The 17384-nt window shown below is 35.8% G+C and overlaps 1 protein-coding gene across 6 annotated transcripts in view; it reads right to left on the bottom strand.

Annotated features, from left to right (window-relative positions):
* The window catches only part of LOC145260509 (tubulinyl-Tyr carboxypeptidase 2-like), a 99917-nt gene that overhangs the window by 43426 nt on the left and 39107 nt on the right, over positions 1 to 17384 (bottom strand). For 5 of the 6 annotated variants that reach the window (XM_080118631.1, XM_080118635.1, XM_080118630.1 and 2 more), the window contains exon 3: positions 9749 to 9834. The exons of the other annotated variant lie outside the window; for it this stretch is intronic. In XM_080118631.1, coding sequence (XP_079974757.1) covers positions 9749 to 9834 — 86 coding nt within the window. The remainder of the gene's footprint in view (positions 1 to 9748; positions 9835 to 17384) is intronic. 6 annotated transcript variants of the gene reach the window in all.

The following is a 17384-nucleotide window of genomic DNA, read 5'->3' on the forward strand; positions in this document are numbered from 1 at the left end:
ATGAAGCAGTTATCATGTATGTATCATGCAGTTATATATTTATGCATGTATGTATGCATGAATATATGCATGTAGGTAAGTATGAATATATGCATGTGTATTTGAAACCAATTCCAAAATTATAAAACACCATTTGCTAATTTGCTGATATGAAAGACAAAGACAAAACTGCCTTCATTCAGTTTTGTCATGACCCAGTTAATGGATGACCGAATTTGTTATATTCCTAAATACTTAGGAAATAAAGACAAACGTGAGTTACACCGAGTGGTATGGGTAATGGGGTTTATTTATAATACAGAAACGTAAGGCTGCTCGCCTAAGGTAAATAGAAGTACATAGTAACAAGTATGGGGAAGAAAGTCTGATAATCAACACGTAAGACTATCCGTTTTACTGCGACTGCTTGTCTGCCGCTGTCTGCCCAACAGTCCAATATATATATACAGTTTGTAACCGGTGTATAGCCAGCTATGTTCCTTCACAACACCTCCCCCTGAAGCTGAAATCTTCCTGATTTTAGCTTAAATACCTCTTCCTTTTAGGGTCAGGGCTTAATCTCCTGGTAACTTTTCTCTTTCTTGCGCTTTTCCTTCTGGTCAGCGTTACCCGGGGTAAAGGTTTCTGTCCAGCCCGTATGGTCGGTTCAGGCGAAATATTCATTGTTTGCGGTACATACGCTGGTTTTGGTATATCAAAAATATCGCACAATGTTTCCATTGGTGTCTCTTCCACATTTGGAGACAGTCTGGGACGTATTTGATTTCTGTGTCTTTTGCAGACAAAACTTAATCCTTGGATGGTATAGACCATGCTCCCAATCCTTTTTTTGATAATACCTTCAACCCACTGATTTCGTCCATTTTGAAAATTTTTGAAATATACATTTTCACCTGGGGAGAAGCACTTGGTATTAAGGTTTTCTTTTCTGAAAACTTTCTTTTTCTCTGGTAGCAGCCTATCGAAGACAGATCTTATCTTTCTTGCAAACATTAGCTCAGCCGGGGAAGAATTGACATTATTATTAGGATTTGGTGTCACCCTGTAAATTGCTAAAAATGTTTGAATACATTGTTCGTCTGTGTCCGTAGTAAGATTTTTCTTAAGTGCCCTTTTAAACGTATCTACAAATTTTTCGGCCAACCCATTCGATCGTGGATGGTACACAGGTGTTGTCATATGTAGAATATTTAGTGAGTCACAGAATTCTTTGAATTCATGAGCAGTAAATGCTGTTCCATTATCGCTCACTAAGGTTTTTGGCACTCCAAAACGGCTAAAAATTTCATTAAGCGCACTCACAGTGTTTTTTGCTGTTGGATGTCTAAACTTAAATATTTCTGTCCATTTTGAAAAAGAATCTACAATAATCAAGTAAAAATAACCATTTATAGGTCCCGCATAATCAATATGCAGACGTGACCAGGGTATGTCCGTCTTTGGCCATGGCGTCGTTTTTACTGGAGGATCTCGAGCTGCTAATTGACATCCTCTGCATGTCTTGACACATTTTTCAACTTCCTTGTCCATACCAGGCCAGTACACATATCCTCTCATAAGGGATTTCATTCTCGAAATGCCCGGATGACCTGTATGAAATTCCTTCAGAATTTTCCTCTGTAACGTTAGTGGAATTACGATCCTCTCACCATACATGAGCACATCTTCACAGATGGAAAAAGGCGTTGTTTGATCTACCTTTTTATTTTTTTTTATCCATCCCAATTGATTTTTCATTTTCTTAATGAAAATGTCATTTACTGCCTCTTTTTTTATTTTTTCGAAAGTTACCGGAAGTTCACGTATCATATTACACATTGAACTTGTACATTCACTTTCGTCTTTAAGCGCAGCAATTACCGTTTCTTCGAAACTTTCGCTTCTTTTAGGGATCAACCGTGATAATGCATCTGCGTGTCCTAACTTTTTTGAGGATACATGTTCCATCTTAAACTGATAGTTTAAGAGGGTTACAGCCCATCGCTGTAATCGATTCGCAGTATGTGTGGGAATGCCTTTCTTTGATCCAAATATGGTAAGTAGGGGTTTATGGTCGGTTTGCAAAATAAAAGATCGTCCATGGAGAAATCGATTGTACTTTGTAATTCCAAATATTATCGACAGCGCCTCTTTTTCAATTTGGCTGTAATTTTTCTCCGCTGCAACCAACGTTCTTGAAGCATGGGCGATAGCTTTTGTCCTACCATCCTCATACTTGTGAAGTAATACAGCGCCAACACCGTAATCACTGGCGTCCGTTGCTAGTATTAGTTCCTTTTCTGGATTGAAATGTGCCAATGCTAAGTCTGACAGTAGACATCTTTTGATATTTTGGAAAGCAGATTCACATTCCTTATTCCAGTTCCATTTAACACCCTTTTTCAGTAACTCGTTAAGAGGAGCTCTTAAATTATGTATGTTAGGGATGTAAATTGCATAGTATTGAACTAATCCCAAAAACGATTTTAATTTTGTCACTGAATCTGGAGCAGGCATCTTTTCAATTGCTTCAGTCCTTTGTGGATCCGGTCTTCGACCCTCTTTGTCGATTATTTGACCTAGATATTTAATTTTTTTCATAAAAAAATCGCATTTTTCTGGGCTCAATTTAAAACCAAATTCCTGTATTCTTTTGAATACTTCTTTTACATGCTTCTTATGATCTTGCAAATTTTCACTTTTAATTAGGATATCGTCAAGGTAGGCCATTGAAAATTCCAACCCTGCCAGCATCGTGTCCATAATTTGCTGGAAAATAGCAGGAGCAACCTTTAATCCAAAAGGAAGCCTCTTTAGCTTAAAAATGCCCTTATGAGTATTTATGCCTAAGTATTTGGAGCATTCATCGCTGATCTTAATTTGCAAGTAAGCATCTGAGAGGTCTATCTTAGAAAAAATTTTTCCTCCGTTAAGCTTAGAGAACAGATCTTCTGCGGACGGAAGGGGATAATTATGGTCCAATAGACAGTCATTTAAACCCGTTGAAAAATCTCCACAGACCCTTATTCTGTTATTTTTTTTCTTTACATACACGGTTGGACTTGCCCAATCTGTGTGGTTAACTTTTTCAATGACTTCCAGTTGTTGAAGTCTATCCAACTCTTTTTCGATTGCGTCCATCGCTGAAAAAGGCACATTCCTTTTAGGTTTGAATACTGGAGTGGCATTTTTCTTTAATTCAAATTTTGCCTCTGTCTTAATACAGAGTCTTAGTCCTTCGGCAAAAACATTGGGAAATTCAGTTTTCAAATCCTTCAGGAAGTCTTCCCTTTGGTTTGCTTTTTCTGCAGTTAAAACGTTACAAAACGAATTTATGGGTTTCTCCCATAAATTAAACAGGACAATCCAATCTACCCCAAACAGGCATGTATTCTTTCCTGGTACGACGTACACTTTGGATTTATGAGTCTGGTTAGCGAATGTCACTTTGCATTTTAATTCTCCCTTGAACTCTAATCTTTTGCCGCACACACTTCTCGCCGTCTTTCTGGTTTTCGTTAATTCAGGTCGACCTATCCTTTTCCATATATCTTCATTTATAATACTAATATCTGCACCGCTATCCAGAAGCAATGTAACCAGATGTCCATTTATCCGAACATCAACATATTTCCGTCTTTCGCAGCTTTTTTCTTTATTCATGCGAAGCGTATTTACATTATCGGTCCCTTGTCTTTTCTTCTGGGCACAGTATGTTCCCTTGTGACCTCTGAGACCACATTCATAACATATTTTGTTCCTAAACTAGCAGGTCTTATTGTTGTGTCTTAAACTACCACAACATTTACACTTTAGCTTTGGGTCTTTGTATCCTTTAAGGATCCTGTGTTCTTGGAACCTGGACTTTCTTGTGGTCCCTTGCCTTTTTACTTGCTGCACCTTAAAAATATTTTTCTCTTCAATGCGAGTGTTGTCTTTCTTTATGTTAATCAGACGTTGACACTCTTCAGTGACTTTTTGCAATGTTATGTTAGGATCCGCCTCCATAATTGTTAGGATCCGTGAACGTATATCTTTGTCCCTTGGTGCTGTGAGACCTTGTACAAAGATTAAACATTTAAATTGGTCTGCGGAAATTTCATTCAATTTAAATGATTCGCATAAACAGTTCACAGTGCAAGCATATTCTAGATAGTCTTCAGCTTCTGCCTTCTGAATGTTCAAACATTTGTATCTAGAGTGAAATAGTCTATCCCTTTTATCAAATATTTTCGACAAGGTACTAATTGTTTCCTCGAACGAAACCTCCTCCAGTTTTTTTGGTAGAATTAGATTTGCATACTTGGTGTTTTCATCAGTACCCAGTTTTTGTAGTAGCAGGGTAACTTTTTCCTCGTCGGTCCAGTCTAAACATCTTTTCGTAAAAATTGTTTCGTATCTTCTGTAGTATGCAGGGAAAGTAACACCAGTATCCGGGGAGTAACGAAATTCCGTTAGTGAATTTGAAATACCCTCGGCAGAAAAATTAGTCTTCTTCCCGGTCAACGTTAGAATTAGCTTTTCTAAATTCTTTTGCTGTGTCGACATTTGTCGTTGTAGTATGTTTGTTTGTTCTTGTTGTGCCTCTAAAGTTTTTTGTGTTCTTTTTTGTTGTTGTTGCAGCTGTTGCTGTAGCTGTTGTTGTTGAATTTGTTGTTGTTGTTGTTGTTGCGCTAAAAATTGTTGAGTCATTTTTGTCTGTTCCTGGATGCTAAGGGCTAGAGCCTTAGTTAACTCTGCTAATTGTTCCATGTTAGCTTCTAGTACAAAAATGTCTTTTCGAATTCTACACAATAATTCCAAAGAAAAAATCGTAAATTTACGTATATCGTAAATTAGTAGCAATATGCAGACACAACACGTTTCAACAAAGTTCATCCATAGTAATTCAACAGGCTTTGTAAAATAATTCTTTTTTTTTTTTTTTTTTTTTTCAACAACGTAAGTTCATACACAAAATATTTCTTACTTCCCACGACAAATAGTTCCAATTATTTATATAAAGGCAATAACAAACAATTAATTTTCCAAAAAAAAAAAAAATATATGGCTGCCGTTCCCACGTGGCATAAAATGGTACAATAGTCGTTGTATTTATATTTTTTCTTTCGAAACTCGTAATCCTTTAGTGTAGTTTCGAATTCAACTTGCGACCATTTTTTTTTTTTTTTTTTTTTTTTACTTGTCAAAATAAATATAAATTCCACTTTACCTTGAACATGTTTCTATAATTTCTTGTGAGTTCTTTACGAAGAAAAATCCGTACTTTTCGCTACTTTAGGTAGGAAAAATTTTTAAATTCATTGACGCACGTGGTCAAAAATCCTTGTGTAGTTTGTTTTTTTCGTAAAACAAAAAATCCTTGCATTGTACACAGTCCTTGGTACGGTAATTTATCTCTGTTAAGAGAAAGAACATCCTTTCGTCGCCATTGTTATATTCCTAAATACTTAGGAAATAAAGACAAACGTGAGTTACACCGAGTGGTATGGGTAATGGGGTTTATTTATAATACAGAAACGTAAGGCTGCTCGCCTAAGGTAAATAGAAGTACATAGTAACAAGTATGGGGAAGAAAGTCTGATAATCAACACGTAAGACTATCCGTCTTACTGCGACTGCTTGTCTGCCGCTGTCTGCCCAACAGTCCAATATATATATACAGTTTGTAACCGGTGTATAGCCAGCTATGTTCCTTCACAACAGAATTGATTGGCAATCAGATCGAGACACATAAATTTATTTTATTTGATATCCAATGGCTCATCACTTATCTTCGGTTAATCGTCGGATGTCGGATCAACCAGCGAAATATATCATTAAGGAGAATGGAACAACAGAGCAATGAATGACGAAACAAACACTCAATCAAAGTTTAAAATTCAATAAAGACTTTTATATACAAAAAGGAAGAAGAAGAAGCCACGATAAAAAGAATGAGTGAGATAGACGTATCTTTGGAATGTTTGCCAGGTATGCGACATGCAATTACAATATAATATGTAGAAAAGTTTGTGGATAAGAAAAGATATTGGCATGAGATAGGCCAAACTTAGCTGCTTTGTCCGTTAGGGTAAAAACGGATCATAAGTTCACAAACATGATAACCAAAAAAAAAAACAAAAGTTGAGATGGCGAAAGTCTATCTTTTCCTCGAATCATAATTCCAAAGAAGAATAAATGTTGAGTTCAATCGGCAATACGATCGTATTTGAATAATAATCCGCAATTCAATTAATTCAAATCTCAATCTTCGATGAGGTTCGATTCTCGGAGATAATGTTTACACACCGGGCTGTGCCGCTTTCTTTACACCAACTGCCGTATATCTTCCTATTTTCAAGTCCCCTCGTGTTCAGCTTTCCCGCCTCAAATGTTCACTGTCTGGTTGCCATGACGACGTATTTCCGTTCGTTACGGCGCTTGTCACACCACACCTCTGCCTTACTTTCCCCAGCCAAGTGACTGCCATGACATATCTTCACAGAGAGAGGAGGTTGTCTGGCTGATTAGGTCTTAGGAAGAGAGGGAGATAGCGAGATATATAGAGAGTAAGTATTAACGTCAGATAGATAGAGAGGTAGAGAGATTGAATGTTCGCTTTGCTCTGACGTCACAGTTTGACTTCAAAGATCTTTTATCCATCTTTAATAAAAATGACAACTAGTGACACAACATGTAAAAATCGCAAATGATGGTCTAATTTCTGCTAAAAATCCTTTATTCAACAACGACAAATTGAACAAAAAACAAAGCAGCTTTTTTGATGTCACCATGGGAAGTTGTGATGAATCTTAAAAACAATGAATTGGTAGGTATTCTCTTATGCTATCTCGCAAAGCTAAAATAATTATGTAGAAAATAAATAGATTTCTACAGAAACGATGGCCTAATCCTAATAAGAGAACTCAGCAGCACAAAAAGTAAACAAACTCATTACATTAATAATCAACTCAAATCAACACAATAGCAGTTTCAATAAAAATGAATGAAAATAGAAATAAAAGTTAATATATGTACATTTTTAAATAATAACATTTAAAGGACTTAACCCACTTTTGTCAGAACCACAATATTCTTTCATAACAACAATACTCTTTTCCAAAATTATAAAACTCTAATATCGGAAGAGAGACAAACTCAGAACATGTATACTATTAACATAAATATAAAAAAATGAAAAATACTAAAACAATAAACAAAACTTTAAAAACAATTCCTGTTGAGAGCTCTACTTCTTTATATATATATATATATATATATATATATATATATATATATATATATATATATATATATATATATATAAGACGAATGTTGTAGTTTGCTTTAATCATTGTGTGTAATGTGAAAAGAGGTTGTGTTTGAAGGCTATATCAATGCGGTTCGTAAAAATACATACACGCACACACTATATATATGCATAGAGAGATATATATAAATACCCATTCACATACACTTTTTCATGATAAAGCTAGAACCCAGAATTAGATGGACTCGAGCAATTGCATCGACAACGGACAATGCCAGACCCAAAGTGGGTTTTGATTTACTGCATCTCATCAGTGATGTGCTCCGACATAGGTGCAAACCCAGGTCGTCGCACGCATGAAGTGTGCAATACTGACGACCTAACCATATGAGTCACGGTGCAATCTATTGGCTATGCCTCGATTTTAATTTTTATATTTTATCTAGTTCTACGTCTACTATGTGACAAGTCACGCATCCTATACAACTAAAACAGTTACTGCTGGTATGCAGGCGGTAGATATCACATCTACGAACATTAACTGAAATTATTTCGGAACAACCTATTTGTTGAGGAACATCACGTCTCTACAAAGGATGAGCTGCTTTTTCTACATATACTATGAAATAGATAAAATATATGTTGGAGCACGTTACTGATGAGATGCAGTACATCGAAACCCACTTTGGGTCTGGCGTTGTCTGTTGTCAATGCAATTGCTCGATTCCATCTAATTCTGAGTTCTAGCTTTATCATGAAAAAGTGTATGTGAACGAATATATATATATATATATATATATATATATATATATATATATATATATATACACGATCAAGCTATATTCAGCTGAACAATGGAACATGCGCATTTCAGGTGAGAAATCTACATGACCTTATAAACCCCTCAACACTCCACCAAGAATCAGGGAAATATCAAAATCCATCATATCTGAGAGATTTTCTCTAGTTAATATTTTAAGAAAGACATCTTGCAACGAAACATTAAAAGATGGTAGGTAAACCAAAATAGTTTTTGGTAATTTCCTTCTAAATAAGTTATTGTCGGTAATAGTAATGATTATCAGATATAGTTTGTGTGTTTTCAACTGTTCTTAACTATTGCCAATCTTCTTACTTTGTTAAAAAAAAAAAGAAAAAAAAACTGACTCTCTCTTACTTCTCATAATTTGTCACTTCTCAAAGATATTATTGAAGTAGAGACCGGTGTGGATAGAAATTTTTTTAAAATGAAAAACTAAGTCAGACAAATGTTAATTGAGATGACTACTATATCATGTTTCAAAAGTTTTTTTTAGATGAAGATTGATGAATTATTCGGATTACAATTCTCATCTTGGTCATTAGGTTCACAATGGTCAAATGATATAACTTTTAATCTTTGTGACTTTTCCTAAAATAGACATTGTTAAACTCTAGAAATCTTTGTCAAAATATAAAACTGAACCATATATTTAATTCATAGGGGAAAATTTTATCGTTTCATCCTCTAGTAGATACAAGCAACTACAAGAGTACGCTTTACTAAAACCAGAAAACAGAAAAAGAAGCATAATCTGATTCAACTTGTTTTTTAGCACAAACACCAATATCGGCAGATCATTATTTAAATTAGTAAATACAGTGACATTTCCAAAATATTTAACAAAAATAACTTCAAAATCAGCTACTCTTGCATGAAATGCCTTCATATCTATATATCTATAAAAGTGAAATTGTCTGTCTGCGTGTGTGTCTGTGTGTGTACATTTCCCTACCTAACTACTCAGTCAATTGTCGGTCTACAGATTCGAGATTTGACATAAGAAGTATTGAGATTTGGGAAAATCTTTTGTAATCGGTTTTCGGACAGAAATTTGGCTGTCAAGTTCAACGATTTGACCTTTGAAAACTCTACCAAACTCCTCTGCCAATTTTGGGTCTAAACACTTGAAATTTTAGATGTAGGTTACTTGGATATAGGTCAAACTTTAATTCGGTTTGAATTCAAAACAATAGATGTTAAGGGGTCAAAATTGGGGTCAAAGTTTAAAAAAATTGACCTCTGTGGTCTCCACCAATTACTCAGCCAATTTTTGGTCTAAACATTTGAAATTTTACATAAAGTGTATTCAGACATAGGGCAAGCTTTTTAATTGGTTTTTGGCCGAAAATTTGGCTGCCAGGGGGGTCAAAGTTCAAAAGATTTGACCTTTGTGGTCTCTAGCAAACTATTCAACCAATTTTGCGTCTAAACAAATGAAATTTTACATAAAGGGTATTCAGACATGTAGCAAGCTTTTTAATCAATTTTTGGGTGAAAATTTGGCTGCCAATAGGTCAAAGTTGAAAGATTTGACCTTTAGAGACTCTATCAAACTCCTCCACCAATTTTGGGTCCAAACACTTGAAATTTTAAATGTAGGTTACCTGGACATGAGTCAAACTTTTCTCAGACAAATTAGCACGACAATTATTAACTCAACTCAAATTTTGTTAAAGAAAAAAAATAAAGGATACTGCAAAGACTCAATGTATTTTTGTATGGCTATAATTTTCTTTTCTAGGCTCATCTGGGCTTTCACTGCTAACATAGGAGTCGGAATCTGCAAGAGAAATAGCAAGAAGAAAACATATAATCTTGTGCCAAACAGAAAATAAAAAGAAATTTTGTAAAATGAATATTTTAAACTGATGCTTTGCATTGGCGAATCGGCGCTATGTTATATATTAGGACTGTGCCTGTAACTAGCAACTAAGTAAACTAGCATGAATTTTAGTATTTAGTAGTGTTGGTACGATTAATTGGAATCGAGAATCGGAAAAATCAAAATATTTGAGAGTATCGGAATCAGAAAAATTTGTACCGATTATCCGATGCCAAAATGATTCTGTTAATTGTCTTTTTTATTTGATTTTATTTAAAGCTAAATCTTCCATTGCCAGTATTTTTATTTATTTTAAACGACCAGTTAAGCTAAAGTCGATAGACCGTTCCCCTCAATTATATTTTTTACGTTTAGGAAAATATTTGCACATTTTACATGTGTGTTTCTACAGTAATCAGAGAAAAATACTACTATATAGTTAAACATTTAGAGATTTATAAAGAATCGGAATTGAAATCGGTAATTGTATCAGAATCGGGAATTTAGAACGGAATCAGTAATTGTATCGGAATCGGGAAAAATATTGGAATCGTCCCATCACTAGTATTTAGTATATGTCAGGTTAACCTAGCATCAAATGGAAATATACCCAGCTGCAGGTGGCATGATTAAAACGAGGGTCAAGGGTTTGCTCCTTAGACAAAACACAAAACATGCTAGAAATGCAGGTGTTGAATGACATGATATAGAAAAGTCGTCACATATTTGAGAAAGAACAGTACGATTCTAGTTCATTCCTTGTTGGTTGCGGTACAGACAAGATGCATCCAACAATGTAAAAATTTAAGTGAATGTTGCCTTGAGACTCTGCATGTGCATCACCATCATTAAGAATGTTAAGAAATTAAATAAATAAGTAATTAATTATATGGTCTCTCCTCCTAATAAGTAATCTCTCTAAATAAAACCTTTGAAACCTCAGCAAGTTTTCATTGTGTTTTCATGTATGAATAGTTTGTTTGTCTGGCTAAAGAAAGGAGGCCAGAGGTCAACAACCATGAGAAGATCATGGTCCACACGTGGAAAACTGTCTATGTTTTAGGTAGCCCTTGCTACCTGGCGACCCTTCTATCAGGTTGACAAGAAAGTTCTTGCTTTTTTTTTAACTTTTAAAATAGATGAACATATCTCGGCTCAAACAAAAATTTATTGATCAAAATAAGCACCACCAGAATCAACACACTTTTGCAAACGCTAGTAATGTAAAAATATTGCATTCTGAAGGCGTTTTGATATCGCTTAGGTTTTTGAAGCATTTCTAAGCTGAAAGTTGTTGAGATGCTTGAAAAAAGGGGAAGTCGGTAGGTGAGAGGTCTGGAGAGTATAGCGGATGAGGCAAAGTTTCATAGCCCAATTTGTTCAACTTCTGCAAGGTCAGTTTAGCAACGTGCAGTGGGGCATTGTCGTGGAGGAGAATTGCGTCTTTTTTATTGAATAATGCTGGGTGTTGTTGTTGAAGTTTCTGATGCATTTCATCCATTTGTTGACAGTACTTCTACGGTGTCATGGCTTTGCCTGCATTCAAAAAACTGTAATGGATGAGACCAATCGCAGATCACCAAAGAGTCAGCATGATTTTCTTTTGGTGCAACTCTGGTTTCGAGAAGTGTCGTAGAGCTTCGTTGGCATCTAACCACTGAGCTGAGCATCGCCGGTTGTTCATCACAACCTATTCTTGTTGTGTAAATAAAAGGAAGATGACACTTCATAAGGGAGTTTCTTCTGGTTGTCATTCAATTCGTGAGGCACCCATTTATTAAGTTTTCCAATCTCTCTATCAATCTAAGTGGTTGGAAATCATTGTATACGTTACGTTTAATTCAGAAGCAAGTTCTCAAACAGGTGTGCATGGATTGGCTTCGACTTTTTTTTTTTTTTTTTTTTTTTTTTTTACAAGGGTGTCACCACTTATCAAGGTCCAGAGGCCACTCAAGGATAAGGGTTAATAGGTATACATTAGTCATTGTGATTTTAGCATAGTAAACAGTGGGGATTTTGAAACTTGGATTACTTAGGGGGACGATTCAATTAGAACTTGTTCACATTGGACTTTTTCTTTTTTTTTTTTTTTTTTTTTCATAGGTATCAACTCATTATCAAGGTCAAAGAGGCAACTCAAGGATAAGGGTTAAAGAGTGTACAGTAGAAATTGGACAATATAATAATCATTAGTAATGAAAATTTGTTAAATTTGATAACTTATATGGAACGGCTCATCAAGAACTTATTTACGTTAGACTTGAAGACAACCATATTGTAGTCAGCCGGAAAGCAGGAAAACGGAAGACAATTCCACAGGCGTGCAGTTCTAATAAAAAAGCTTTGTTCATGGAATCTACGTTTAGGTTTAGGCACAGATAAAGAGTGGGGGGAATTATTGATAGTGTTTACAGCTAGACGAGTGTTTCTTGTGAAAGTTTGGCGAGGGGGGACCATAGATTGAAGCTCAGTCGAACACTTTCCATGAAAATAACGATAAAGCAGAGACAAACTCGCAACATCTCTTCTGTGAGATAGAGGTTGCAAGGAAGAGAAAAGGACATCTCCTACGAGGCTACAAAGTCTATTTTGAACTCTATCAAGGCAGGCCAAGTCCTTTCTAGCAGCTCCTGCCCAGATATGGCAACAGTATTCCATCCTTGGACGTACCTGGCTCTTATATAGATAAAGAATTGCATCAGCAGTGAGATATCTACTGGATCGATAGAAAGATCCCACCATTTTTCCAGCGGCCTTGGCAACAGATTTGATGTACGTGTTCCATTTAAGATCAGGAGTAATGGTCAATCCCAGAAGCTTGTCAAAACTTGAGGCCTCCTGAAGACGAGAGCCATTCATTTCAATTGATGCCAGATGTGGATCAGAATGTTGATGATGTAAAGAGAGGAGCTTGGTTTTAGATGCATTAAAAGTAACCAGCCACTCCTTTCCCCATTGTACTACATGCTCAAGATCAGAGGAGAGAGAATTGGAGAGAACTTGGTCGTTTACTGTCTTAGATGTACTACCATAAATGGTAGTGTCGTCAGCATAAATGTCTACAAATGATGTAAGGATGTGATTTGGAAGATCATTAATGTAGATCAGGAAAAGAGTTGGGCCCAGGATGGACCCCTGAGGGACACCGGCATTAATACTGTGGGCTTCTGATTTTTGCCCCTCAACTACTACTCTTATGAACCTATCAGAAAGAAATGATTTAATAATTGAGAAGACATTTCCAGCTATACCATAGCTAGAGATCTTATGAAGTAAACCTTTATGCCATACCCTATCAAAGGCCTTTGATATGTCAAGAGCAATTGCCCTAGAAAGGTTGCCTCCGTCGAGAGATTTGCTAATCCTATGAGATATAACTGTAAGCACATCTGCTGTAGATCTAGCAGAACGGAAACCATATTGAGTGTCACTAAGAAGGTTATTTTTGTTGAGATGGTTGATTACTTCTGAATTTAACACAGATTCCAGCAACTTACTCATGACGCACAGGAGACTTATTGGCCTGTACTGAGAGGGGGATGAGCGATCACCTGAATTCTTAAATACAGGGCATACAGATGAAATTTTCCAGGGAGATGGGAAACTATTCTCCTTAAGACAACGTTTAAATAGTTTTGTAAGTATGGGCGCTAGTTCAGGTTGAAGTTTTTTGAGTACTATAATTGGACTTTACTAAAACATAACTTAATTGATTGTTGTCAACATCTGATGGCTGCCTATTACACTCATTGTCTTCCAGACTCTCGTTGCTGCCACAAAATTTCTTAAACCACCATTGTGCTGTGAGTTCAGTAGTGGTTCCTGTGCCAAACGCTTCATTGATATTGCTTGAATTAAAATAATAAAATTGTGCAAATTTGCTTTTTTTCCATCTTGTATTCAACGTTCTGATAATTGTTGGAAAACGATTGTAATTTAAACGATTAGGTCGAGCGAAAATCGCTCTTTAAAATGATATATAAAGTAAAGGTATTATAATGAAAACGTATTTGAAAATACATCATTTGAAATTAAAATTAAAAATTCCGCAAGAACTTTCTTAGCAACCTACTATTTCTTCAATGTTCCATTTATTTCCATTGTTCTTTTCATTTTTTTTTTTTTTTTTTTTTGCTTTACTAAAACATAACTTTCATATTTAATTGTTGGTATGGTTTTTAGCTATCTTCTAAGACACCATCATAATTCAAAATGGCCGCTATCAAAGCGAGAGATCATGCCATAGATTGGTAACCCAGACGTTTGACGTTCAGGTGGTACACTACATAAAACTATTCAGTTCATTACCTGACGTATTTATACTAATCATGTTTATTTGTTTGCTTTCTAATTTCAGCTTATCCTCATCATTTAGCTTTTAAATAAAAATATAATTGCCGATGAGTGATCTGTTTTAAAAGACTTCAACACAGACAGTTTGTCAATACTTGTCTTGATTTTTAATCTTCTTATATATAAAGTCTTTCCTCTTTACTTTTGTGATCAACAACTTTTTTTGGTTCCCCGACAAAAGGAGGGTGGACCTGTAAATTCACTCTTGTCCGTTCATCCATTCGTCTGTCCGCATTTTTTTCAATAACTATGCCTTGGAATTTTTAAAAAATTTTGCTCAAACATTAAACTAATTTAGTTAGAAAACAGTAGAACCTTATTTAAGTATGATACTTATTATCTTGCAAACCATACAAGTGCGCTTCTGAGCCTGGTCTGGAACCCCGACGCATAACTTACCTTTTCTAATCTGATTGCCGAGTATAACTTGTAAATTCACTAGGTAACCCCTCTGTGAGTGAATGACTGTAAAGAGTTTTTTTTTTTAACACATTGTCGAAACACTGGAGCAGTTGCAATATGTGAGAATTAATTGAGTCGACCTTTGTCTGGCCTTTATTTCTGACTAAATCAACGAGCCCCAACTCCCTTATCTATATTTCTTCCACAAGAGCAAAATTTTATTTGCATACTTCTTTTATTCACTATACTGGCCTAGACTATTTTAAAACTGATGCTAATGCACTTAAATCTAATTTTTTCAATCTTTATTCCCTAAGACAGACTGTATCCCCTAAAGCTGAAATTCGGCATCCCCCCTCATATGGGCAAAACACTGATTCACTCTTATTATATTCCAAGTAAACTAGCATAAAAAAAAAGCCTATGCAAAGCAAATTCCAGAATTTATCACAAACTTGGTTTTATTTTTTCCTACATTAGAAGATAGGACTTTATTAAGTAATATACTTAATATCTACAATTACTATAAGCTCGTTTGTATTGAAAATGTGACTTCCTTGCTATATATATCAAACCACTGAATATAGTTTGTCTTACTTTCAATTATATTTGTACCTGAAATATACAGTGATCTTAGATAAGTCACTAAGACTATTTCTGAATAGATACACAATGCTTTATGCCTGACCTAATTGACTGTCTCTAACTACGAATTCCGATGAGCCATGTACTAATAGTTTCTCTCATTATGGTACAAACACCCCATCTTGCTTGCTACGTATATCCAAGATATACTTTACCTCCAAGACGACTGCCTTTGTCTGATTTGCATGTTAAACAAAAAAAAAATTTTTTTTCTCTGTAACTAAACTTTTCTTGACTATAAATTCTAATAATTAATTCTACTGTATTCTGTAAGTTAATCCTCTTCTAAAAACTAACAGTCTACTCTACTCCCCTAGCTGCCACTAACACTTATACATTACACACGCCGTGGAGGGGGGGGGTCCTTAGCTTTCAGTCCTTAAGCTGTGCATGCTGACCGATTGGAAGTCATTATCATTAAACATCTATACATTTCTACCGCTAAGGCATGCATTAATTTATTCTTACTAGGTAGATACTTACTAGCTATAGTCTGTACTTCGATTTACAGCTATCTACATTACATAGCAATAGCTGTCTCTTCCTTACTTCTGCAATGATAAATACAAATACTGAACTGCTACTCTGTAATGCAAAATACAACTTCATGGTTTTTAAATGAAAGCTGAAGATATCTTCATTAGAAGTGGACTCATACTTAATACCTACAACTTCCATATATTCGCATCTGCTGGAAATCTGCCCATATATCTATTTACTTTATTATACATACTGAATACGCCATAACTTATAATTTTACTTCCAATTATACCTGTACTGTATTGTACACCATATCAAAAATGACGTTACATTGAATATACATCTTAACCCTCCTGCCATCTAAAATACTCAGAGCCTGGGCAACACATTTTTAGTTAATTCTTAATATCAAGCCATTCTGTAATGCGTTATCCTATTCCTAAACCAACATAAAAAATAAGAAAAAAAAAATTTCTAAATTTAAAGGAAAAATATTAAATCGTATATTAACTCCTTCCAACAAACTTGTTGCAAATATAGCTGCTTCCACTGCATGAACTTTTACTCACCCCCTCTTTCCAGTAACAATGAAATAACAATGTCCCTTAATCACCTTGAGGCGCGTAATTTTTCAGTAGATATATAACATTTACATACTAACCAAGTAACATTAACTACCCATGCGGGGCCGCAGAAATACTTGGATTAGGACCCAGGTGCGGGGCGAACCCTCTCAGTGGTGATGAACCTGTAGATCTTCCCAGGTCATTTGTCTAGGAGAAGGAAAACTCTGAAACTAAACCAAAGGGGAGGGAGGTCTCTCCAGTCTTGGATGACAACTTTCCTAGAGCTGGTGACTCAAACAAATTACCGGTCTGCAAACCTAAACTGCTTAAGGAGTAGATAGGCACTGTCTATCGCCTGGCTTCCATACTCCTTCTTTGCTTATTAGCCAGGCGTAGAGGTCGAATCACAGAGATTCGACAGAAACACTCAATGGTCGATTTTGTTTCTTGACTAGGCAATAAATGCCATTTTCCCCTCTCCCAACACATCCCATCCCTCTAAACTGGGCACTTGGGAGTGCTTAAATGCCATAATGCCAGTACAAGCAGATTGGGTTGACCATCGTCTGATGGGTTGAGGGTACCAGATTGACAGTTCCTGGCTGCTGTTCCTGACTGGTAGTACAGGAGGCCTAACTCTTTGGTAGTGCTTAGAGCAGCTGCTCCATTAACAGTTGAATAATATTGGGATGTTTGTAGTGCCATGTCGCGCATGGAAAGGGACCCTGAACTCATCTCCGGTGGGCTTTCCTGAGGCCACAATCCTAGTAGATGGAGGGTCAGCTGATAGTCTACTTGTGTTGCATGTCTGGTATTCTGTATGACCACTTGTTCAGCACCCCTTACCTAAACTGAAACTCTTAAAAAAAATGATGACAGTACAATTTAAAATTACGCTTAAACCAGGACAAAACTCAAACAAAACCAAATTACCTCCTCCCTTGAGGCTTGCATTTACAAACATCCATGGGCTTAGAACTAATTTAAATGATGTAGAAGCATTTCTCCTAACAAACACCCCGGATATCTTAGCACAAAGTGAGACTAACCTACACTCCCCCA

Source organism: Euprymna scolopes, chromosome 36 (assembly GCF_053919585.1).
Source record: "Euprymna scolopes isolate OS-2025 chromosome 36, ASM5391958v1, whole genome shotgun sequence".
Classification (NCBI taxonomy): Eukaryota; Metazoa; Mollusca; class Cephalopoda; order Sepiida; family Sepiolidae; genus Euprymna; species Euprymna scolopes.